Genomic DNA, 24812 nt, shown 5'->3' with positions numbered 1-24812 from the left:
AGAACGCTGAGATGATTTGATCACAGTCTAAGCATTCACCTGGGGAAAGATTTCTGGTAGCAGGGGGCTCTTTACTGTGGCAAAGGCAGCACATGATCAATGGCTGGGAGCTGCAGCCAGACAAATTCAGACTAGAAATTTGAGGCTGTTTTTATAACTGGGAGTGTTCTCATGCTCTTTTGCTTGCAGCTGGAAGAGAGGGGTGGAAGGCTGGATTACTGGACAGCCTGAGGCTTCTTACCTTAGAACTGATATCAGTGTGAGGGCCCTGGTGCCTTCGTGTCCAGCAGTAGTCAAACATTTCAAACGTCCAGGCTAGGCCATGCTTTTGGGTCTACACTGTGGTACATTCTCCTATGGCTCCTAGTGGGGGTGGGGTGGGACGGGACACACACAAAATGCCATTTAGCCTTGGGGAAAGTGCACTGGACTGTAAACCAGGGGACCATGAATTTAACTCTCCTCTTCCATTGGCTGCTGGTGCTTCTATGTATCTGTCAGTCCTTATTATTGATCAAGGTCTCGTACCATGGAGGGAGACAACTACCCTTCCTCTTATCTGAGAGGTTGCACAAGATCACCCCAGCAGGGACTAAAATCCAAGACTCATCCACTTACCCACACTACTTTTCAGACTGAATATGTAAACAGAGTGCTTGGGCAGCCTGTCTGTAACCACTAGACCACACTAAGCCCCCCATGTCAGGAATAGACCACAGGAATCACCATTCCCACGAGTCTCCTGCTGTCTAGAAAAACACTGTGCACCCAATTGTTAAAGGTGTGTTCACCCGCAGGGGAGAGGGTGTGTGTGTGTGTGAGATCCCCTCTGCTGATGCAGGGAGGTAGGCAGGCTGTTATGGTTCCATGAGACAAAACGTTGGTTTTACCAGTATTTTGGAAGTTAAAGCGAAATTTGTTTAAAGTAGAATTCTGCATCCTCTCCAGACTGGACCCCCCACAAAGTCAGATTGTACTGGCACTTCTTAGGCCAGGGGCCTGAGCCAACATCACCTCTGGCAAAGCCAGCAATAGAACCCAGCTCCCGCCATGTACCACCACCAACCTTTCGCCACGCTGAAAGAGTGGGCCACGTGTCTGTGCTTGGCAGCGCTGTCGGTGCAACAGGGCTGCTTCAGCACCACCATGTCTACCCAGTGGGGAGACCCAGCTGGCTGGCCAAGCAAGCAGTGGCCTACGATGGAATTTCTGTGTGGCAAATGCAGAAGGGCACTGCCTATAGAGAAGGGATGGTGCTATACTTAAGGAAATGGCCTGGGACCCAGGTTTTATCCAGGGCTCTGGGATATAGAGCACGTGACTTACAGCACAACCGTAGGAGGTGGCAGCTAATTTTTAACTTAGGTGACATACATAGTTTCAGCAACACTAGTGATGCACAGAAAGCTGGAGGGGTTCTGAAGGTAGCTGAAGCTACCATAGAATCTCCACCATCCTGCACTCAAGTAACTGTGGAATGCAGGGGGAGTTTGCTGCAGGATTCAGGCCATAAAAACAGCCATACAGGGTCAAACCACCGGTCCATCTAATCCAGTATCCTGGCTCTGGCTGTGGCCCATGCCAAATGCTTCAGAGGTAATAAACAGAACAGGGTAATTATCGACTGATTCATCTCCTGTCATCCAGCCCCAGCTTCTGGCAGTCAGAGGTTTAGGGAGACACAGAACATGGGGTTGCATCTCTGATCATCTTGGCTAATAGCCACTGATGGACCTATCCTCTGTAACTTAATCAATTTTTTTTTTAAGCCCAGTAATACTTTTGGTCTTCACAACATCCCCTGAAAATGAGTTCCACAGGTTGACTGTGCATTGGGTGAAGAATGTCCTTATGTTTGTTTTAAACCTGCTGCCTATTAATTTCATTCGGTGACCCCTGGTTCATGTGTAAACAACACTTCCTTATTCACTTTCTCCACTCTAGTCATGATTTTATAAGCTTGCTGTGGAGTGAGACTGTACAGTACTTGCAATTTTGCCATAGCCTAGTTGATTTTTTCCACCCTGTAATAAGAGTTCCATTAGGATTTGTGACTTACCATTTTCCTCCTACTGGCTGAAGTTACATTAAGACAATGTGATGGTGTTACAAGAAGTCAACCATGACCACAGGAAAGAGCACCAGCTCTGGGGTGCATAAGTAACGCAAGATCAATTGAGCACAATCAGCATGATTCTTCATTCTGTTTTTATCCCTTGTGTCCCTGCAAAGCCCCCTCCAATTCTGCTGAATTTGTCTGCAAAGTGGAGGCGTGCTTGTCTGAAGCACAGAGCTCCCCTTATTGGACTCCCCTGCTGTATGGACACAGAATTATAGATAAGGTTTGACCCTTATGGAAGATTCAAGGTGGCCTTGTGCAGGCCTGGGTCAGAACTTTATTCTGCTCAGACTCTGTCTAGATGGATGGACACAGTCCTTGGTTCCGATGCTAAAGAGATACAGGACAGACTTGAGGCAGTCAGGAAGTGGGGCTGCTGCTATAGTCACAATCCAAAGCCCAGCTCTCCATCAGAAGAGGCTAAAATCCCACCATCCGATATCCATCACTCAAAGAGCTGGTTGCCGGCTCCACCCACCCAGAAGTCACATGTTCTTCCGGAAGGGCAGTCTGCGCTTGTCCTTAATGGCGTTCCTCTTCCTCTTCTTGCTTAGGAAGCTCTCTAGCTTCCCGCTCCCCTTCAGCACTTTGTACTTCTCAGCCAGCTCCAATTTCCACTTCTCAGCTGTGGAATGCCAAAGGACAAGGTGGTGTTTACTCCAAACCAGCACAACCCTCTCAGGATCTGCTTCTGCTCTGCCCTATCCACCTGCAGCCCGTTCCCTAACCCTGGCCGATGGCTCCACCCTCGTTTTTCACGTCCCTTGTGACATGTTTCTTCCAGACAGCCCATGATCCTCCTGCCCCATCATCTATACACAACAGTGCTGGACACATGCAAAATCCAGGCGCAAGGTGCTGCCCCACTTGGCTACCACCCCCCTCCCACCTGTTTAGGGTTACACTGTTCATAGTAGTACTACCATTATGCCCAGAGCCCCCAGCTGACACCAGGCCCCCATTGTGCCAGGTACTGTACATACACAAACTAAAGGACAGGCCCTTCCCCAAAGAGCTACTAGTCCCATGGTACAGATGGGGAATTGAGGCACAGCGAGATGAAAAGGCACAAGCAGTCAGTGACAGAGCAGGGAACTGAGCCAGATCTCCTGAATCCCAGTCAAGTGCCTCATCTAGGGGCTCTGCTCTGCCTTCCTCTCTCAGGCCTCTGGTGCAGGAACCGTGAACAACATTTTTAAAGCACCTTATGTCCTATTGACTTGGAATGAGGTTCAGGCTCTTAAGTGTCTAGGTCACTTTGGAAGGGTTCACCCATTGGTCTTCCCCTGTCTAATGTGCTTAGCGCAATGGCAGTGCTAGGGAAGGCCAAAAGACAGTTACCTTTTTCCATAACTGGTGTTCTTTGAGATGTGTTGCTCATGTCAATTCAACTTATGTGTGTGTGCTCGCCACATGCACTGGTGCCAGAAATTTTTCCCTCAGCAGTATCTGTAGGGGACCAACTCTGGCACCCCCTGGAGTGGCCTGGCATATAGGGCACTGCCGGCCCCCTCCACCCTCAGTTCCTACTTGCCAGTGGGGAAGGACGGTGGGTTGTGGAATGGACATGAGCAACACATCTTGAAGAACACCAGTTACAGAAAACTGGTAACTGTCTTTTCTTCTTCAAGTGATTGCTCGTGTCCATTCAACTTAGGTGACTTCAAGCAGTACCCATGGAGGCGGGTAAGGAGTTCATGGACATGTAGATTTCAATACAGCTCTGCCGAACCTGGCATTGTCTCTGGCCTGTTGAGTGATGGCGAAATGGGCCGTGAACGTGTGGACTGAGGACCACGTCGCAGCTCAACGGATGTCCTGGATCAGGAAGTGTGCCAGGAAGGCTGTTGAAGATGCCTGCGCTTTGGTTGAGTGGGCTCTGACAGTCGGTGGCAGCGGGGCCCCTGCTAGCTGGAAACAAGCCCTTATGCAAGAGGTAATCTAGATAGAAATCCTCTGTGTGGACACCAGGAGGCCCTTCGTCCTATCCGCTGTAGAGATGAAAAGCTGAGTCGACCTACAGAAAGGCTTTGTCCAATCTAGGTAGAAAGCCAGAACCCTTCTTACGTCCAAAGCGTGAAGGCGCCTCTCCTCACTAGTCTCATGGGGCTTAGGGCAGAAGACCGGAAGGAAGATGTCCTGGCACATGTGGAAAGTGGACACCACCTTGGGAAGAAAGTGCGGGTTGGGCTGGAGCTGGATCTTGTCCTTATAAAAGACCGTGTATGGGGGTTCCGAGGTTAGGGCATGCAGCTCGGAGACTCGCCTCGCCAACGTCACCGCCACCAGGAAAGCTACCTTCCATGATAGGTGAGACGGGGAAGCACAAGGCCAAAGACTCGAAGGGCAGGCCTGTGAGCCTGGTCAGAACCAAGTTGAGATCCCACTGAGGGACCAGGGACCAAACTTGAGGAAAAAGTCTCTTGAGACCTCTGAGGAACCTGACCGTCATGTCATGGGAGAACACCGTCTGCCCCCGGACGAGCGAATGAAAGGCAGAGATGGCCACCAGATGCACCCTGATAGAGAAGTGTACCAGGCCCTGATTCCTCAAATGAAGCAGGTAGTCTAAGATCGACTGCACCAAAGAATGTGAGGGGGAGATGCTCCACTTGGCTGCCCAGCAGGAGAACCTCATTCACTTTGCCAGGTAGGTCTGTCTAGTCGAGGGTTTTCTACTCCCCAGGACCCTTCTGGATCCCTTCCAAACAGGTCCATTCTTCAGGTTTCAACCACGCAGCATCCACGCCATGAGCTGGAGAGACGAGAGATTGGGGAGCAAGAGGCGACCGTGGTCCTGTGACAGCAGGTCTGGTCAGTCCGGCAGGGACCACGGGGGAACCGCTGCCAAGCTCAACAGTATGCCGAACCGATGTTGGCACGGCCGCGCTGGGGCGATCATAACTTGGGCCCTGTCTCTCTTTCACCAGGACCCTGCTGACTAGCGGGATTGGGGGGGAACATCAGGCTTCCTGCCCAGGACAGGAGGAAGGCATCGGAGAGGGAGCTCTTGCCCAGACCCCATCTGGAGAAGAAGCGGTGACACTTCCTGTTCTGCCTGGTGGTGAACAGATCCACTCGGGGAAATCCCCACCTTTGCCTGTGGGGTGCCTGCAGCCAAGGCCTCTTGAACTGGAGCGGGACAGGAGAGGGAGGTAGCCAATCTCTCTGAAGCTCTGGATACCAAGGGCTGAGTGAACCCCCATGGGTACCACCTTGCTGGCCATGGAGACTGAAGCCATGGGGCGGGCTGCAGTGCTGTCAATAGAGTCTGCACCGTAGGTATCGGAGCTTGTCCCGCAGCTAGGGAACCTCGCTCTGAACCCAAGCTAGAGCCCGAGCGGTCACTCCTCTGAGACCAAGACGGGGCTGAGTGGTGGATCTGTCCCCTTCGATACCGGTCGCTCCTCCTGGAGTTGGATCTAGCTGACCTCGACGAGCGCCTGGATTGGGGCCTCAGCAACCAGCAGCACTCAGCGGCCCTGGTCTGGTGATCTACACCTCACGCTTGACAAGCGGTACCAGAATGTGGAGCGGGATCGGGAACTAGAGCGGGCTTGGCATCGTAAAGATGCAGCCGCACGCGGTGATGCCACCCTGGGGGAATCGGTGATGGTCCGGAGAATGGTACTGTCGGTCCCTCGACCTGTCCCTGGAGAGGTACCGGTGCCGCGGAGATCACGCGAGCCGTGCCTCGAGCCTCTCTGCCCTTGTCTGAGGTCCGGATGGGGTTGCAAAGCTTCTACCTATCATGGTCAGAAGCGTGTCGGCTGCGAGAGGGCGACCGTTGCCTGCGACAGAGCACGCTGCTGGAAAGGTGGAGACTGTGGTGGTCCCGACGCGGGTTTACCCTGGAACTGGGACCCTGCAGGGGCCGAAATGGGCAGCACCAGGAAGGACATAATCTCTTGTGCCGCTTGCAGGGCCTCTGGCATGGACGGAGCTGATGAGGACCTCTGTCGCAATCCGGGGTAGCTGGCAGGGAGCAGGCTGGGCTACACTGCTTGACCTGAACTGGGGTCCAGGATCCCCAAGCGGGTGAAGAGGTGCCAAGACAGGGCCTTGGTCCACCCCAGACTTGTCCTTTCCCTTGTGGGAAGCTGGAGACCTTCCTTGCCCTATCTTTCTGGGCTTCTTGGCTGGAGCCACGGAAGGGGACTGGTGCTGACTTGCAGACGGTACTGGCGGGGCACTGCGCACCGAGGTCACGGTGCTTGGCGCTGAATTGGAGCACTGCTCCAGCATCGGGGTAAAGGGCAGACTTCATAAGGAGCACTTTCAAGTGAATGTCATGCTCCTTCTTCGTCCTAGACTTGATGGACTTGCAGATTCTGCATTTATCACTAATGTGACCTTCGCCCAACCACCGTAAACAACTGTTATGTGGATCGCTAATGGGCATGGGCCTTTTACAGCAACCACAGGGCTTAAAGCGTGGGGACCGGGGCATGCCCCGTTCAGGACCTACTAAGTCTGTAACAAACAAATAGGGAAACTAAAACTAGAGGGAAGCTATATACAATAATATACAAAAGGTAAATGGATTTGAACGAACGACAAGCAACAGCGCTAGCTGAAGCAGCAACAGTTCCAGCACCGTCACTGGTGGCAAGAAGGAACTGAGGGTGGAGGGGGCTGGCAGCGCCCTATATGCCACAGCATACGTGCACCACTCCAGGGGGCGCCAAAGTCGGTCCCCTATGGATACTGCTGAGGGAAAAACTTCCAGCACCAGTGCATGTGGCAAGCACACACACCTAAGTTGAATGGACATGAGCAATCACTCAAAGGAGAATGCTTGTTCTGCTCTTCTCTAATGGCGCTGCTGACAGATTTGCCCCACCTACGCTATTGCCCCCACCAGCGTAGGGGGATCTGGTGTGATGGCTATTTATTGAATGAGTTTTTTTCAATCTGCTCGTTAGTACTCTAGGTGCAGGGACCACACGTTAATGGCAAACTGTCGGCAACAGGTCCATTTCCTAGTGTAAACAGAGCAGCAGCATCATGAACTTACATTTCTTTAGGTAGAAGGGCTTCCTTCCCAGCTGGGCCTGCTCCCTCTGTGCTCTCTTCAAGGCCAGCTCCTTCTCTCTCTGCCTCTGCCGTTCCTTCTGAGCCTCCTCCTGTTGTGTCTGGGAAGAAAAACAGGAACATGTCATGGACTGTCCAGGCCGTGCTCAGGGCAAACCTCCTGTCTCATCAGCCACACTGGAGTCTTGCATGGTGGCCAGTCTCAGCTGTCTCCCTCCCAGTGAGCTGAAGCTGGTTCTCAAAACACTAACTCACCATGCGCTTGAGGAGCTGCTGCAGTTTCTCCTGCTGCTCCACATTCTGGCTTTTCTTCAGCTGCTTCTGAACTATCTACGGGAGAGAGCAATACCCAGTGAGTCCTGCGGCAGGTCATTCTTTCCCTCTGAGGCCTGCATGCTGGGGCCCTATAAAAGATGCCTCACTGAAGCAGGCTTTTCTGCCCCAACACAAGCAAGGGACATAGTGTCACCTCTTTTTCCCTCTTCTTGAGACCGTTCAGGAAACTGTACGTCTTCTCAAATATTTCTGGGTTGTATTCCCCAGACAGGTCATCAAAGCGTGGGTCTCTCTGCACCTGCATAGAATAGAAGGGGAGGGGGGGCAGAGGATTAGAACCAAGAACAGAACTAATGCCTGAATGCAGCTTGGTTGTTCTCCCTAACTCAGCCTAACTCCCGTATCTAGGGCTCTTGTTGTACACTATTTAACATTTTCATCAATGATCTGGAAGAAAACATAAAAATCAACGATAAAGTTTGCAGATACAAAAATTAGGGAAGTGGTAAATAACGAAGATAGCAGATCACTGTTACAAAGCAATCTGGATCACTTTATAAGCTGGGAACAAGCAAACGTGTATTTTAATATGGCCAAATGTAAAGTCATACATCTAGGAACAGAGAATGCAGGCCATACCTACAGGATGGGGGCCTCTAAAGTAGCGACTCTGAAAATGAGTTGGGGGTCATGGACAGAAAATCTGCTGGGGCAAACGCAATCCTAGGATGAATCAGGCGAGGCATTTCCCATAGAGATAGAAAAGTATTAAATGTCATAGTACAAGGCACTGGTCAGACTTCATTTGGAATTCTGGTCACCCACATTCAAGAAAGATGAATTCAAACTGCGGCAGGTGAAGAGAAGAGCTACTAGGATGATCAGAGACATGTGAAAGGAGACAAAACAAAGGCTGACGGGATAGGATTACCCTCTGTAAACATGTCAGGGAAGCTGAAGAGCTATTTAAGCTAAAAAAAAGTATAGGCAGACACACAAATGGGGATAAACGACCCATGAACAAGTTCAGGCTAGAAATTAGAAGATTTCTAACCATCAGTAGAGTGAGGTTCTGGAACAGCGTCCCAATAAGAACCGATGGGGCAAACTACTTAGTTAGATTTGAGAGAGCTAGACAAATTTAGGAGTGTGATTGTATAAGGGGGTTGCTTGTGATTGGGGCGGGGAGTGGGGGGGGCTCGGCAGCCCTGGGGGTCCCTTCTGATTTTTCTAAAATCCCATGCTTCAGGGCTTCAGCTGGTCGCAGGAAGAGATTTTGCTCTACTCTCGCTTTTTTTCTGTCTTTTGTCTCCTTCCACTGCAGCATCCGAGAAGGCCACAGATGGAGATGGGACACTGGATGCAATGGGCTGGTGCTCTGAGGTGGCTCCAAGCATTCTCTCTCTCAGTTGCTTGGCTGGTTGGTTCTTGCTCACATCCTCAGGGTCTAACTGATTGCTACACCTGTGGTCAGGAAGGAATTTCCCCCAGCACAGATTGACAGTGACCTTTGGGGGTTTTCACCTCTCTCTGCAGCGTAGGGTGCAGGTCACTTGCCAGGACTATCTGGGTGTATCTTATTTACCATTTTCCTACCATTGCAGGGGCTTCAGGCACTAGGGTACCTCAGACCCTCCTGTTCTCTGCCTGTAGCACCTAATAATCTAGTCTCCTGTGGGCTGTAACACTTTGGTCTAATTTCAGTTGTTGGGTTTAGCATGGGGGTGCTTCACGGTGTAGAACAGACAGGAGATCAGATGAGATGATCTGGTGGTCCCTTCTGGCCTTAAACTCTGAGCTCCCAGTGCAACACTGTGGCTGAAGGGGCTAATACGATCCTCAGATGTATAAATAGGAGAATTTGAGTAGGAGCGGAGAGGTTATTTTACCTCTGTGTTTGGCACTGGTGCGACCGCTGCTGGAATCCTGTGTCCAGTTCTGGTGCCTACAGATCACGAAGAATGTTGATAAACTGGAGAGGGGTCAGAGAAGAGCCACGAGAATGTTTAAAGGATTAAGTTTCTCTTTGTTAACCGAAATAGGCTCCAGAAGCTCAATCTATCCTATAAGGCAGGTTTTCTAGCCCTTTAATCATTCTCGTGGCTCTTCTCTGACCCCTCTCCAATTTATTAACATCCGTCCTGAACTGTGGGCACCGGAACTGGACACAGCATCCCAGCAGCAGTTGCACCAGTGCCAAATACAGAGATAAAATTACCTCTGCTCCCACTCGAGATTCCCGTTTGTGCAACCCAGGATCCCAATAGCCCATTTGGTCACTGCATCACATGGAACTCGTATTCAGCTGATTACCCACCAGGATCCCCATATCTTTTTCAGAGCTGCAGCTTCCCAGGATACAGGGTGGCGCGCGTGTGTGTGTGTGTGTGTGCGCGCGTGCCCTACATACTGTGTTCCTAGATGCATACGTTAGCCATATTAACATGCATAGTTTGCTTGTGGCCAGTTTACCAGTGATCTAGATCACTCCGAATCAGTGACCTGACCTCTTCATTATTTACAACTCCCCCAATTTCTGTGTCATCTGCAAACTTTATCAGTGGTGAGTTTATGTTTTCTTCCAGGTCATTAATAAAGATTTTAAATAGCCCAGGGCCAAGAACCAATCACTGTGGGGCCCCACTAGAAACACAGCCACTTGATGATTCCCTGCTCACAATTACATTTTGAGACCTATCAGTCAGTTAGTTAGAGTTTCCATCACTGGCAATTTTAAAATCATGATTGGAGGTTTTTCCAAATGACCAGCTCTAGTTCCAACAGGAACTCATCCAGGGCAATCCTATGGCCTAATGCACGAGGTTAGATTAGATGATCACAGTGGTCCCTTCTGGCCTTGGAATCTAAAAATCTAGGACTAGCTGGAAGCACCATTTCCTCCATATATCCGCTGGCAGCACCAAACTCTCCTGTACTCACAAGGGGATGCGCCTCACAGCCTGCTCCTTGACTGCCTCAGAAGTCTGTGGGTCCATACCCTTCCCCCAGACCACCACCTGGGTCTCATTCCCTTCATCAGTCCATTTATGCTGTCTCTCCACACGCATCTTGTGTCCCTCATCAGCCCCCAAAAGAACCGACTGCTAACCTGGGAAAGAGCACTTACCGTCTTTTTAACAGAGACCACTTGTCGTAGAAAGGGGACCGGTTTCTTGGCAGAAATCTCCAGTGGCCTGAGAGAAACACATATGTTAGAGAAAGGAGGAGACAGGACTGGCCAGGTCAGACTCTGATTGCTGACAGTTTGCTACCACTCAGCATAGAGAAAGACCACTGCTTCTCCAGTCACCCAGAACAATCAAAGAAAACTGGGGAGGTTTGCTCTGTGCTGTCCATTCACCACCTGCACCTCTCACATACACCTGCCTTAGACTACCATCCTCAGAGCCAGGGCAGGAGAACTCCCCACAGTATGTTTTCCAGGGCTTTGTCCAGGCTAGTTTTAAAATATTTCTTAAGTAATGGAGTTTCTATAGCTTCCCTAGGAACAATGTGAAATAATTTATTGCTCAGATCACCTGACAGTCTCCTTTGCTTAATTTCATTCCATTATACCTACGTAAACATGGCCCTTATACACACATTAAATAATCCCTCCCCCTCCCTGGTGTTCTTGGCCCAATACTATTCAATATCTATCAATGAAGAAGATTACAAAAATCACTCTGGCAGAGTGGTAAATAACAGAGACAGATAGGTCAGCTCTACAAAGCTATCTGGATTGCTTGGGCAGCTGGGCTCACTAGATCTTGCCTTTTTAATACAGCCAAATGCAAGGTCAGACATCTAGGAACCATGGGAATATGTCACACTTACAGGATGAAGGTCTGTATCCTGTAAAGAGACTCTGAAAAGGATTTAGGGGTCATAGTGGAAACGGAACATGAACGTCCAGTGCGATGCCGTGGCTAAAAGTGCTATCACAATCCTTGGATGGAAAACAGGGGAATACAGAGTAGAAGCAGGGAGCGGTACTATTACCACTGATGAGACTGTTATTAGATACTGTGTCCAGTTCTGGAGTCCACACCTTAAAAAAGATGCTCGCAAATCAGAGAGGGTTCAGAAAAAAGCCACAAGGATGCATCGAAGTCTGGAAAACCTGCCCTATAGTTAGAAACTAAAGGAGCTCAATCTATTTAATTAAGAGGTGATTTGATTACAATCTGCAAGAACCTATATGGAAAGAAGATTTGATGGTATAGGGTTTTTTAACCTAGCAGACAAAGGCAGAACAAGATCATAGAATCATAGAATATCAGGGTTGGAAGGGACCTCAGGAGGTCATCTAGTCCAACCCCCTGCACAAAGCAGGACCAATTCCCAACTAAATCATCCAAGCCAGGGCTTTGTCAAGCCGGGCCTTAAAAACCTCTAAGGAAGGAGATTCCACCACCTCCCTAGGTAACGCATTCCAGTGCGTCACCACCCTCCTAGTGAAATAGTGTTTCCTAATATCCAACCTAGACCTCCCACACTGCAACTTGAGACCACTGCTCCTTGTTCTGTCATCTGCCACCACTGAGAACAGCTAAGCTCCATCCTCTTTGGAACCCCCCTTCAGGTAGTTGAAAGCAGCTATCAAATCCCCCCTCATTCTTCTCTTCTGGAGACTATAGCTGGAAACTGAACTAGATACATCCAGACTAGAAATAAGGTGCATTTTGAACAGTGAGGATTAGCCACCACTGGAACAACTTACTAAGAGATGTGATAGTATCTTCATCACTTGAAGTCTTTCAAACAAGACGGAACGTCTTTCTAAAACAACGTGCTCTACTCAATCATAAGTCATGGGCCTGATGCAGAAATCATTGGGTGAGGTTCTCTGCCCTGTGCTATACACGTCAGACTAGATTATCATAATGGTCCCTTTTCATCTTAGCATTTATGAAAGTATTTGTAGACATGTGGTCCCTCGCCCCCTTAGCCACAGTTGACCAGATATTAATTTAAGCACACACAGCTATTATAGGTTTCAGAGTAGCAGCCGTGTTAGTCTGTATCCGCAAAAAGAACAGGAGTACTTATGGCACCTTAGAGACTAACAAATTTATTAGAGCATAAGCTTTCGTGGGCTACAGCATATATGCATCCAAAGAAGTGGGCTGTAGTCCACGAAAGCTTATGCTCTAATAAATTTGTTAGTCTCTAAGGTGCCACAAGTACTCCTGTTCTTTTTACAGCTATTATAATCAGTGTTCATGAATACATTCCTCCAGACTCTCATCATTTCTACTGCTTTTTTTCTAAATTCCCATCTTGCTAATAATGAAGTGCCTAGAACTGTATTAGATATTCTAAATCCCACCAGAACTGTACAAAGAGGACCACTGCCTCCCACCCAGTATAACTGGATTCAAAAAAGAATTAGATACGTTCACGGAGGATAGCTCGATCAATAGCTATTAGCCAAGATGGTCAGAGATGCAACCCCATGCTCTGGGTATCCATAAATCTCTGCCTGCGAGAAACTGGGACTGGACAACGGGCGAATTACTCGATAAATTGCCTTATTCTGTTCATTCCTTTTGAAACATCTGGCACCTATGTCAGATTACAGGATACTGGGCTGCAAGGACCCACTATGGCCATTCTTATATTCTCCCTGCTACTCACCTTTGTGTATGCAGTCCAAAACCACACTAGCTAATTTTGCTGCCATATCATGTTAAAGGGTCATGTCTCATTAGCCATGCACTATCGCCCCAACACGTTTTCCTCATTACTGCTTACCAGGGATTTTGGATTATCTTCTCCAAAATCAATCACATTTTGTTGTTTTCTGACAGTTTTTCAAATCACCTTTGCTCCCTCTGTATCACTTCTGTCCTCAATGGTATTTGAGGTTCCCCCCAATTCAGCATCCTCAGCAAGCGACGCGAGTGCTGTTTAGTCTCTCAAGATGTTTGTGACTTAGACTGGACATAGCCCAATCCCAGCAGCATCTCTCACTGGACACCTCCCCTCAATGTCATACATTGCCATGTACCATTATCCTTTGACAGATAGCCGAAAGAGTGTAAACAATCTGGGCGTGCCACAGGAAGGTCAGATTTTGAGACACTGCATCCAACCCTTTCCTGAAATCCAAATATGACAACGTTCAGCAGTGAAACTAACAAGTCAGGTCAATTTTGCATTGCTGCAGCTCAGACAGTACTTTCTCCCAAAAAGCAAAGGCAGGCTTTGGAGCTATTCACAAGAAAAGAGGATGCAAATAATGGGGGATGCATGAAGGAAAGAGTAGCAGTCCCTGCAGTCCTGGACAATCAGGAGGCTTACAGGCATGTGGGGGTGGGGGGAGAGGAGAGAGAGTAAATGATCTCCCTGCTGGAAGAGAGGAGGACATCCCCCATCTGGCATCTATCACATTCAGACATTTCCTAGCCATAGACAATACAAGAGAGGAAGTCCCAAGCACAGTCCCATGATAGTACCCTGCTAGGAACACCAGCACTATCCCCACATCCAGCAGCTTGGCTCCCCACCATAGTGTTGCCCCAGCAGCTCCCTGGAGACCCCCACCCTTTCTTCTACTACACATTTTTCAAGCCCCGCTCAGTGCATTTCTTTGTATTTTCATGACAGGTGATTTGGCAGGGGCTGCTGCCCTTTGAACAAGTGCGCAGCACTTCATTCTGCAGTGCTCCACTGAAATCAACAGAACTCTGATGGATTTCCCTGGCAGACCTTTTAGGAAGGTTCCTTTCAGAACACAAACATACCAAAGGACTTTAGCAGCCTGGAGGCTTTTGTATGAAGCATTCCTCAAAAGGCTTTGGCGCATTAGCAATAACTAGAGATAAATACTCCATAATAGCAGAGGCACAGATGTTTTATGAGACATACTGGATTGTCTGTAAAGCTCCAAGATCCTCAGGTAGAAGGCAAAACAGAAGTACAAAATATTCTCACCATCCCTGTAAGGGGGAAGAGAGGTTTTCATCTGAGGTTTAGAACTAGATGAAAGAATGCTGATGAAACAGAGTGGGGAGGCAGTCTGTTTGAATCACCTTGGATAGGACACTTACTCGGACTGAAAACTGGCTTCAGGATCACAAATCAAGGGTAATGACACATGGCAATGTATAAAGCTGGGGGGAGGTGTCTGATGAGGGACTGCAGCAATCTGTTTAGGTCTTGTATTATGTCATATCTCCATTAATCATCACATTGATGACACCCCAGAATATATTCAACTGAGACAAGCTGTGAACACCAGTGCTGACAAATATGGACAGAAATTAACAAGAGGAAATTCAACTTGGAAAAAATGCAGCTGTGAGAGGCTGCAGAGGGGAAAAAGCAATTTGGGGCTACATCCGGCCACGGAGCAGGAGGGATAGCTCCTCTTTAGATAGCTCTAACTGTACTTGGAATAATGTGCTCAGCTGTGGGCACCTCGTTACCAGAACGATATTGGCAAGCTGGAAGGAGTTCAGAAAACAGTAAGAAGAATGGTTCAGAGACTGGAGGGACTAAGTTAAGATTTAAAGAGAACTATGGACAGCTCAGAAGAGACAACAAAAGGTGAGCATGGGAAGTGTTAAAAGCATTTCTCAGTCTGAGGGGCTGCAAAGCACCTGCAGTAAGGATAGCAGAGACGCAGGCAGGATGAGTGTCTCAGCAGGAAGTGTTGGTTAGGAACTAAGAGCTATCTTGACAAACACTTTTGCTGAGTTCAAAGTCATGGCTGGCAAGTGGCAAAGGGATGGATCATTCCCAAAGGAAACATTATGACAAAGGATCTCTTTTGTGTGCCATGCTAGAGGGTCTGATCCACCCGCCTGGCACAGAAGACACTCTGAGGATCCCAGGCAGCACATGCATACACTTCTGTCTGCAGAGAAAGGGCTCTGGAACACCTTTACCCCTGTTTGCTGGGCCGTTGCTTTGTCCTAGGTTTTGTATGGTTCAATGGCTTCTTCCCACTAGTCATCTGCTGATACGCTTTGGTTCCAACACTGTTCCGCAGCTGCAGCAGTTCCTCGAAAGACATTAAGGATAGTTCTGGGAAAGAGAAAACAAAAAGGGACTCTCACAGCCAGACACACACTTCTGCCCTTACACCCTCTGTACAAGGGATACAGGGGCAGCTGCAGTGCCTCCACTCACAAAACACGTCCACCCCCAAGCACAGGGACAGCCAGCAAATCAGACTGTCTTTCTTAGGTTTCTCCCAAGACTAGAGTGCAGGCAAATGCACATGGTATGGAAACAAAACCAAGAGAAACACCAGGATACTAGAGAGAGATTTCAGTGGCAGTGATTTTACATGTTACTTGCAACTACAGACAAAGTAGATGGAATGCCTGTTAGCCCATTTCTTCTAGTTACACCCCAAACAGTTCCTCTTCCTCCTGTTTACACCTTTAAAATAGTCAAAACATTTACCCTCCCCTCAGTAGTGCTAGACATATACACCCCCTTGAATTCTTCAGGATATTAAGAGTCTGGAACTAACACAATATTCCTGATGTGATCTGGCCAGTGCAATCATCTTCCTGCACATGCCACAAAGCCCCTGAACATGCAGCCCAAACAGTACACTCCATGCTCAGATTGTCACATCGGATCAGACCATTGGTCCATCAAGTCAGTTATCCTGCCCTTGGCAACCACCAATATCTTCTGCTTCAGAAAGAAAAAGAAAAAAACCTAACAAAGCTGGTCAACTGCATGCAAATTCCTGACTGACCCCATTAACAGAGGACGTCCTGAAGCTGAAGATTCAATTATTTTAAGTGTCTTTATTGAAGTAGAATTTCTTTACCTATGTCATAGTTTAGGGCAACTGCTCATGTAGTCCCCCGTCATAATCCAGCAAGGGCATCCACTCCAGGCTCTCAGCCCCTCAGCAGTCGCTTCCCTTGGGCAAAGACCCACATCTCCCTCTCCTAACCAGGGCTTTTCCAGGTTGCACAGGAGTTCCCCAGGAAGTCAGACCTCCTGCTTTGCTTTCTCCTCAAAGGCTGTAAACAGTGTAATATCCCAGTTATAACGTACCACGCAGTAGAGCCCTGCAGTGGGACTGGGAGATGCACCAGGACATAATGAGTCTTCTCAGTCTGCAAACACATGCTGCAGACCCTGTCCGACCTACTTGTCCAAACCTGCTAGCAGCTACCCCCGCTCCCCTCCCCCCAGCATTCCACGTGGCATCATGGGCCACACCATACCCCTGCCACTCCATGCCGGGAGGCTGCAAGAAAAACCAGATTCACATCCAGGGAACTGAGAGAACCATGGCAGGTGAATGAGTAGCCACAATTAACTAAGTTTGTGCACTGAAATGGATAGAAATGTTTGCTGCCTTTCCAATTTCATAGTCCCATTCTGTTAATTTATGTTTAAAGTTTATACTGCATTGCCTGTTTTTTTCCCACAGTTTTTCTGCCCTGATTAGGCCACTCAATACATTTATATTTTTTAAAATAAAATAATGATCTTTATTAGTTCACCACACCTATCACTGAATGCACAGTGGTACTTAAAGCACATGGTACTTATAAATGTGCAGTCATTTATAAATGTACGACGAGCACCTCTTAATTCATAGCTTCAGTACACACACAGTTATAGATGGCCAGCGAGCACTACACAATTCCTAGCAGCACCCAACGCTTCAGCCCCACAGAACAGTCCAATACAGAACGGTAACGTGGCTGACCGTTAAAGTACTCTTTCAAAGCCTCCCTCAACAACATACTCCCACACTGAGCTTGCATAACAGCACTTGTGTCTGGCTGTTCAAACTTAGACAGTCATCCCACCTCAGCCCTCCACCCTGCTGGCAGCTTCTCCGCCATTGCATCACAGATATTATGCAGGACACAACCATTGCATATTTTTTTTCTCACTGAAGTCCAGCCTGTCGGGGGATGGGAATGGGGGGGGGCTATGGATAGGGGTCAGGAGGGCAGTAAAGGGACAGGGAGTGGGGGGGGTTAGATAAGGGGTGGAATCCCAGGGGGCAGTTAGGGGCAGGGGGTCCCAGGAGGGGGTGGTTAGGGGCCAAGGAGCAGAGGACGGTTGGATGGGGGCAGGGGTCCCAAGAGGGGGCGGTTGGGGGACAAGGAGCTGGGGGGGGGTTGGATGGGTTGGGGGTTTTGAGGGGGGCAGTCAGGGGGCGGGAAGTGGGAGGGGCGGATAGTGGGCAGGGGCCAGGCTGCTTGGGGAGGCACAGCCTTCCCTACCCAGCCCTCCATACAGTTGCGCAGCCCTGATGTGGTCCTCGGTCCAAAAAGTTTGCCCACCCCTGGCGTAAGTGGTAGGCTGGGAACCCCAAAATCACTACTGGCATTTCCATATTGTCAATAGTAGTCTGATGGTTGGGAAAGAATCCCGCTGCTTGTAGCTTTCTGAACAATCCTATGTTCTTAAAGATGTCAGGGGCATGCACCTTCCCTGATCAGCCCATATGGATATCGGTGAAGTGTCCCTAGTGAGCCACCATTTGCATAACCACAGGAAAGCAGGCCTTTCTGTTGACGTACTCTGTGGCAAGGAGGGCTGGGGCCAAAATAGGAATGAGCATGCCGTCTTTCATCCTACTACAGTTTGGGAACCCCCTTGCACCAAAGCTATCCACTACGTCCTGTCCATTGCCCAGCGTCACTGTCCTGCATAGCAAGAGATTATTAATGGCCCTACAAACTTGCAAGACACTGGCCCGCACTGTGGGTTTCAAACTCCCAAATGATTTCCTGCTGACCAATAAGCAATCTGGCCTTGCAAGCTTCCAGAATGTGATCACCACTTGCTTCTCAACTGTCAGTATAGCTTTCATTCTGATGTCATTGCACTGGATGGTTGGGGCAACCATGGCACACAGATCCAGGAATGTGGCCTTTTGCATCCAAAGGTTTTGTAGCCACTGCTCGTCGCCCCAATCCTGCATTACAATGCAATCTCACCAGTTAGTGCTTTCCCTTGGGCCCAGAAGCAGCGCTCCACCATCTGCAGCTGTTCTGTGAGAACAACCACCTTGAATTGTTTTTCGCTATGTCCCTTAGCAATCTGTCCTCAAAGGAATGGCCTCATTATCCAAGAGCAATACCCAAGTTAGAAGCCAACTACAACACACAGATCCAGCTGCTGTGAAAGGTGAAGGTTCTGGGACCCCTAGCACAGTATAACTGGGTTTTTAGAAAAGAATTATACACATTCCTGGCGGGTAGGTTCATCAGTGGCTATTAGCCGAGATGGTCAGGGCTACAATCCCATGCTCCAGGTGTCCCTAAATCTCTGACTTCTAAAAGCTAGGACTGGATGACACTATATGGATCACTTGATGTATTTTCCTGTTCTGTTCACTCCCACCGGCCACTGTCAGAAGTCATAGACTCATAGACTTTAAGGTCAGAAGGGACCATTATGATCATCTAGTCTGACCCCCTGCATGCTGCAGGCCATAAAACCGTCCATTCTCCTTATGAGTGACCATAACTCTATAAAGTTCATAAACACTCGATTGTGTTCTGTGCACTCAAGCACCACAAAGCCTTTTTAAGCTGCTACTTCTCATATCTAACCTTCATTACAGTTCTATCACACCAGTTCTTCTACCACTTAAGTGCCTTACAAATTCTAGAACACCTGACAATCTGCCTCTCCCCCACCCACCCCCAGCCAAGAAGGTGTTTTCAGTATTTGTTGTATTTCAGTGGATTTGGTTTTGGGAGGTTAGGTGAAAGAAGTGGATTTTACATTTCAGTTGGAAGGTGAGAGATGAAGTGGTCATTCTGATTTGTGGCTACTTGTTGTTCACTAACACCCCTAAATATCTTGGCATCACTGCTTTCCAGCTTTCTGCCTTGCACTGAATATCTGTGTTTCACATTTCTTTTATTTTGGCCACCTTTCTAATCTCTCTAGAGCCCTCTCTATTGTTTATCTTCATGATATTCATACCACCTCCTAGTTCAATATCATCTGAATTTCATTTATGTGCTCTCCATTTCCTCCTTCAGATCCATTAATAAATATGTTTAATAAAACCTCACCTGTCCCTGCAGAACTCATTAAACACTTCCCTAACCCAACATGTTACTATTTACAATTAAGCTTGGTTTGTGGTCAATCAGCTAGGTTTTAATCCATGCAATAGCGTCGGACCTTATCCAATGTCATTTTTTGGGTTTGATTTCATAAGGATGCAAATCCTATAATTGTGCATTCAGGCAGACACTCAGATGCCTGGGAGTAACTCAGATGCAAATTTAAGCAGCTGCTTTAGAAAATTTGGTTCTGAATCAAAGGCTTTACAAATACCAGATATCACATCTGTATAATTCCTACTGCCCACTAATTCAGTAAATAAAAAAAAGTTTGTCAGGCATTATATTTTCTTTATAAATCCTCCATGCTGCTTCTTGCTCAGAGCTCTATGATACCCTGAATCAGGGGTGTCAAGCATTCTGTGAGAAAGGCTAATTCCATTTTTAATTGTTGGCAGGGGTATAAATTTAAGACTAAATACTATCCTCACTTCACAGTGAGAATTCTGCTGATGTCAATTGGAACTTCATAGGGCTAGAAGGGACCACAATGGTCATCTAGTGACTCCCTGCCAAGATGCAGAACTTGGTGCAGACATGAAGAGTAGAATTTGGCTTTTGTCATAAGTAGACTTAGTTATCTATATTTGTTGCCTGTTTGGTTCTTATTGTTGCATTTAGCATCACTCGGAAGAAAACATGTTCATCTTTTAGTACCAACACTCCTGCCTTCCCCACCTTCCTTCCTAATTCCTCTTTTCTCTTTCTTTATGTCCCTTCCACATCATCTTCCCTGCAGCACAATTCTTCACAATTCCACAATCCCACTGGCTTTGCTCCCCTCCTATTCTCTTCACTGCATCTACTAAAATGATCAGTAACAAAACAGTTAATGCTGACATTTCATAGGTTCGTAGATTCCAAGGCCAGAAGGGACCATCAGGATCATGCAGTTTGATCTCCTGTATAACGCAAGCCATAGAACTCCCCCAAAATAATTCCTAGAGCAGATTTTAGAGAGTCCTATCATCAAGCTTTAGTGTTAACACTCCAATTAAATAAAGGGCAGTAGAGAAGTTCACAAATCACAAAGCTACTGTTTCAGGATCAGGAAGACAAAACTGCATCTGCATCCCCTTGATTCACATTTGGAAGGTTATCATCAAAACTGAGCAGGCTCCAAGCTCTCTTTTGTTTTTTTAATTAAAATTTATTCTTCACAGTCTAAATATACCATGCAGCCCCAAGTACATCAAGGGGGCTCTGTGTTTGACACCACTGAACCACATGTTTTACAGGTTATTTTCCTTTACTATTTGTCCCATTATTTCACTCAAGACTTAATTTAGATATATGGGTGGCATTTGCCAGGAGCCCTTTTGAAGGCTGAGAGCATATTTGCATACACCACCTCAATCCTTTGGAACCTTCCTAGTTTTCGCAGTTCATTAGCTAATCCACATCGGAAGACTTCACAGACATCAACTATGGTTCTCAGGCACTTGATGGCAGAACCTCGGCTACTGTCCCATGTCCTTGACAAATTGAATGCTTAACTTTCTTCACACGGAAATTAAATAAATGCAGAAATCTTTGGGGTTTTCATTCTACAGATTTATGAGCTCTACTTAAAGAGCTCAGATAAAATCATGAGCCATCCCCTCTATCCCAAATTCAATTCATGAGGTTGGTGTGGGTGGGGAGGAAAGACGAATAGTTAAGAGCTCACACATTGCACATAACTATCAAACTGCTTATTAGTTCAGCTCCAATCCATCCTCAGGTCAATGTGGTAACATTCTCTACACAAGACTCTCCAAGGCAGTGGCTCTCAAACTTTTTTTTACTGGTGACCCCCTTTCACATAGCAAGTCTCTGAGTGCGACCCCCCTTTTAAATTAAAATAACGTTTTTATATATTTAACACCATTATAAATGCTGGAGGCAAAGCAGGGTTTGGGGTGGAGGCTGACAGCTCGCGACCCCCCATGTAGTAACCTCGCAGCCCCCCAAGGGGTCCCGACCCCCAGTTTGAGAACCCCTGCTCCAAGGTTTTGTCCAGTTTTAAGTGACTCAGATAATAAGTTTCCAATGTTTCCCTTAGGCTACATCCTTAAAGATTCTACACCATTAGGACATAGGTCCTGGTATCCAGCCTAAGGGTTTAACCATTCTATAGATTTTTAACAAGTTTATAACCAGGTTGTAACAGTTTACTCCACATACAAGGTTCCAAAGCAGGTGGGTTTGATCCCGCTGGGGAACAGAGCTGTAACGTGCCTGTCAGGCTATAACTGGGTTTTAACAAGAAGTGTCTACTGCAGACAGGCATGTCTGACCAGCTCTGTGCAACTGGATTAGCCAGTCATCCTATTTCCCAGGTCTCTGTTCCCAAGGACATCTCACTATACCACACAGCAACTGAAAACACATCCACATCCTCTACCCATGCACCAGTGATGAGGCAGCATGAAACACATGTACCTGGCAGAGTGCAAAGTGTCAACAGGCTAACATGAAATTATGCCAACAAAAATATAGCTGTGTGAATGCCCTGAACCATGGTAGCAGTACTTGTGAGACAGGAGCATGTCAAAGAGAGAAGCAGGAGTCAGCATGAAAAGAAGATCTCAGAACCGCTGATGGGTCACACTGAAACCCAGTTTATTAAACACTTCCTATTATCAGTGTTTACCTCTCTTCGTATCACTCTCTGGGGTAGTTTTGCATTTTGAGATGTCTTTTCCCCCAGCACATGGCTCTTCATCACTGCTGCCAGAGGTTCCGCTACCTGTCTTGTCATCATCATCATCCTCCAGATCACTGTAATCGCTATTGCCATCGCTGTCCTCGGAGTCCTCACTGACAGCTCCCTGGTCAGTGGCACTCTCTCCTTGCAGGAGCCGAGGCTTTTTAGCATCATGATTGCACTCCCCAGAAATGCCTGCTATGCCACTTGAACTCTCCAGCGGTTGCTTCTGAGCAGTGACAAGCTTAGCATCAAGGATGGTGTCTTGAGCACTTTCTTCCACAGTCTCTGTGGCTGGTACTTTCCTTTTGCCATGCATTCCCCGAGATACTCCTTTTCCAAAGGAGGAAACATTCTTTCTGGGGCTGTTCCCAGGCCTGTCCTGGCGTGGCCACATCATGAGGCTTTCACTGCTTCCACACAGCCTCCAACTGCAATAAACAATCAGTTGTACATAAGAACATAAGAGCAGCCATACTGGGTAAGACCAAAGGTCCATCTAGCCCAGTATCCTGTCTGCCGACAGTGGCCAATGCCAGGTGCCCCAGAAGGAACGACTAGAACAGGGAATCATCAAGTGATCAATCCCCCGTCGCTTAATCCCAGCATCTGACAACCAGAAGCTAGGGACACTATCCCTGCCCATCCTGGCTAATAGGCATTGCTGGAGACCCATCCTCCATGAACTTATCAGTTCTTTTTTGAACCCTGTTATAGTCTTGGCCGTCACAACATCCTCTGGCAGTGTGTTCCACAGACTGACTGTGCGTTGTGTGAAGAAATTCTTCCTTTTGTTTTAAATCTGCTGCCTATTAATTTCATTTGGTGACCCCTAGTCTTACATTATGAGGAGTAAATAACACTTCCTCATTTACTTTCTCCACACCAGTCATGATTTTATAGTCTTCAATAATATCCCCCCTTAGTCATCTCTTTTCTAAGCTGAAAAGTCTCAGTTTTATTAATCTCTCCTCATACGGAAGCCATTCCATACCCCTAATCATTTTTGTTGTCCTTTTCTGAACCTTTTCCAATTCCAATAGATATTTTTTAAGGTGGGGCAACCACATCTGCAGGCAGTATTCAAGATGTGGGTGTACCATGGATTTATACAGAGGCAATCCAATATTTTCTGTCTTATTATCTATCCCTTTCTTAATGATGCCCAACATTCTGTTTGCTTTTTGGACTGCCGCTGCACATTGAGTGGATGTTTTCAGAGAACTATCCACAATGACTCCAAGATCTCTTTCTCGAGTGGTAACAGCTAATTTAGACCCCATCATTTTATATGTATAGTTGAGATATTTTCCAATGTGCATTACTTTGCATTTATCAACATTGAATTTCACCTGACATTTTGTTGCCCTAGTTTTGAGAGATCCTTTTGTAGCTCTTCGCAGTCTGCCTGGGGCTTAATTATCTTGAGTAGTTTTGTATCATCTGCAAATTTTGCCACCTCACTGTTTACCCCTTTTTCCAGATCATTTATGAATATGTTGAATAGGACTGGGCCCAGTACAGACCCCTGGGGGACACCACTATTTACCTCTCTCCATTCTGAAAACGGACCATTTATTCCTATCCTTTGTTGCCTATCTTTTAACCAGTTACTGATCCATGAGGGGACCTTCCCTCTTTCCACGACAGCTTACTTTGCTTAAGAGCCTTTGGTGAGGGACCTTGTCAAAAGCTTTCTGAAAATCTAAGTACACTATATCCACTGGATCCCCCTTGTCCACATGCTTGTTGACCCCCTCCAAGAATTCTAGTAGATGGGGGAGACATGATTTCCCTTTACAAAAACCATGTTGACTCTTCCCCAACAAGTTATTTTCATCATAGCGCTGTTGTAGCCATGTTGATCCCAGGGCATTAGCCAGACAAGGTGAGATCATATCTTTTATGGTCAAGTATCAGGGGGTAGCCGTGTCAGTCTGTATCCACAAAAACAACAAGGAGTCCCCTAAAAGACTAACCGCTTTATTTGGGCATAAGAAGTGAGGTTTTCACTCAGGAAAGCTTCTGCCCAAATAAAGCGGTTAGTCTTTAAGGTGCCACCGGACTCCTTGTTGTCTTTTATTGGACAATTTAAATCCAAGTCACGCCCCCCCCTTGTCTCTCACTGATCGCCCCCCCCCCCCCCCCTTGGGATGCTCCCGAAGGGGCCCTGCAAATCCCTGCAGCTCGGGACTGGCCCACGCTGGGGCGAAGCCACCGAGCGGCCGCCCATCAAGCGCCCTGGCCGGCCAGCAGCCGCCCTCCCCCGGCTCGGCACAGGCCCCGAGCACGCCGCACTGGCCGGCCCGTGGCGTGCGGGAGAAGCCCGGCGGCTGGGGCTCTGCCGCGGGAGCGAGCTCCGGGGCGGCACGAGCGGCGCAAGCAGCGGGGCGCTCGCTCTCCGCCCGGCGAGCGGCGGCTCCTCCCACCCGCCCCGCGCGGGGACCGCGACCCCAGCCCAAACTCACCCCAGGAGGCTCCCGGACGCCCGGCAACTCCGCACGCTAGCCAGGCTCCACGCGGCCGGACCAGGCCCCGCCCCGCCTCCAGGCAACCGGCCCCGGCATTGCGTCACAGAGGGCGGAGAGCGAGACGGCTGGGCGCATGCGCG

At 48.1% G+C, this 24812-nt stretch overlaps 1 protein-coding gene across 1 annotated transcript; it reads right to left on the bottom strand.

The window, feature by feature from the left end:
• Positions 1-2191: 2191 nt before the first annotated feature.
• Positions 2192-24778, bottom strand: RRP36 (ribosomal RNA processing 36). Its single transcript, XM_054022015.1, has 8 exons — positions 24670-24778; positions 22148-22632; positions 15325-15463; positions 10557-10623; positions 7623-7727; positions 7409-7483; positions 7137-7254; positions 2192-2744 (listed from the first exon to the last, which is right to left on the bottom strand). Exons 2-8 carry the CDS (start codon positions 22599-22601, stop codon positions 2605-2607), a joined length of 1098 nt encoding a protein of 365 aa, XP_053877990.1. The 5' UTR covers positions 22602-22632; positions 24670-24778; the 3' UTR covers positions 2192-2604.
• Positions 24779-24812: the final 34 nt, after the last annotated feature.

The sequence above is a fragment of the Malaclemys terrapin genome, chromosome 3 (assembly GCF_027887155.1).
Source record: "Malaclemys terrapin pileata isolate rMalTer1 chromosome 3, rMalTer1.hap1, whole genome shotgun sequence".
Taxonomy (NCBI): Eukaryota; Metazoa; Chordata; order Testudines; family Emydidae; genus Malaclemys; species Malaclemys terrapin.
The sequence above is the reverse complement of the archived record's forward strand: the minus strand, read 5'-3'. Positions and strand labels throughout refer to the sequence as shown.

Bases quoted from the DNA above. Each gene is read 5' to 3' on its own strand.
- RRP36 (XM_054022015.1), bottom strand. From the start codon at position 22,601: ATGATGTGGCCACGCCAGGACAGGCCTGGGAACAGCCCCAGAAAGAAT. The intron at 10,624-15,324 runs GTAAAGGTGTTC...TGTTTCTCTCAG, and splicing joins CAACGGCCCAGCAAACAGGG to GCCACTGGAGATTTCTGCCA. The intron at 2,745-7,136 runs GTAAGTTCATGA...GGCATTCCACAG, and splicing joins GCCCTTCTACCTAAAGAAAT to CTGAGAAGTGGAAATTGGAG.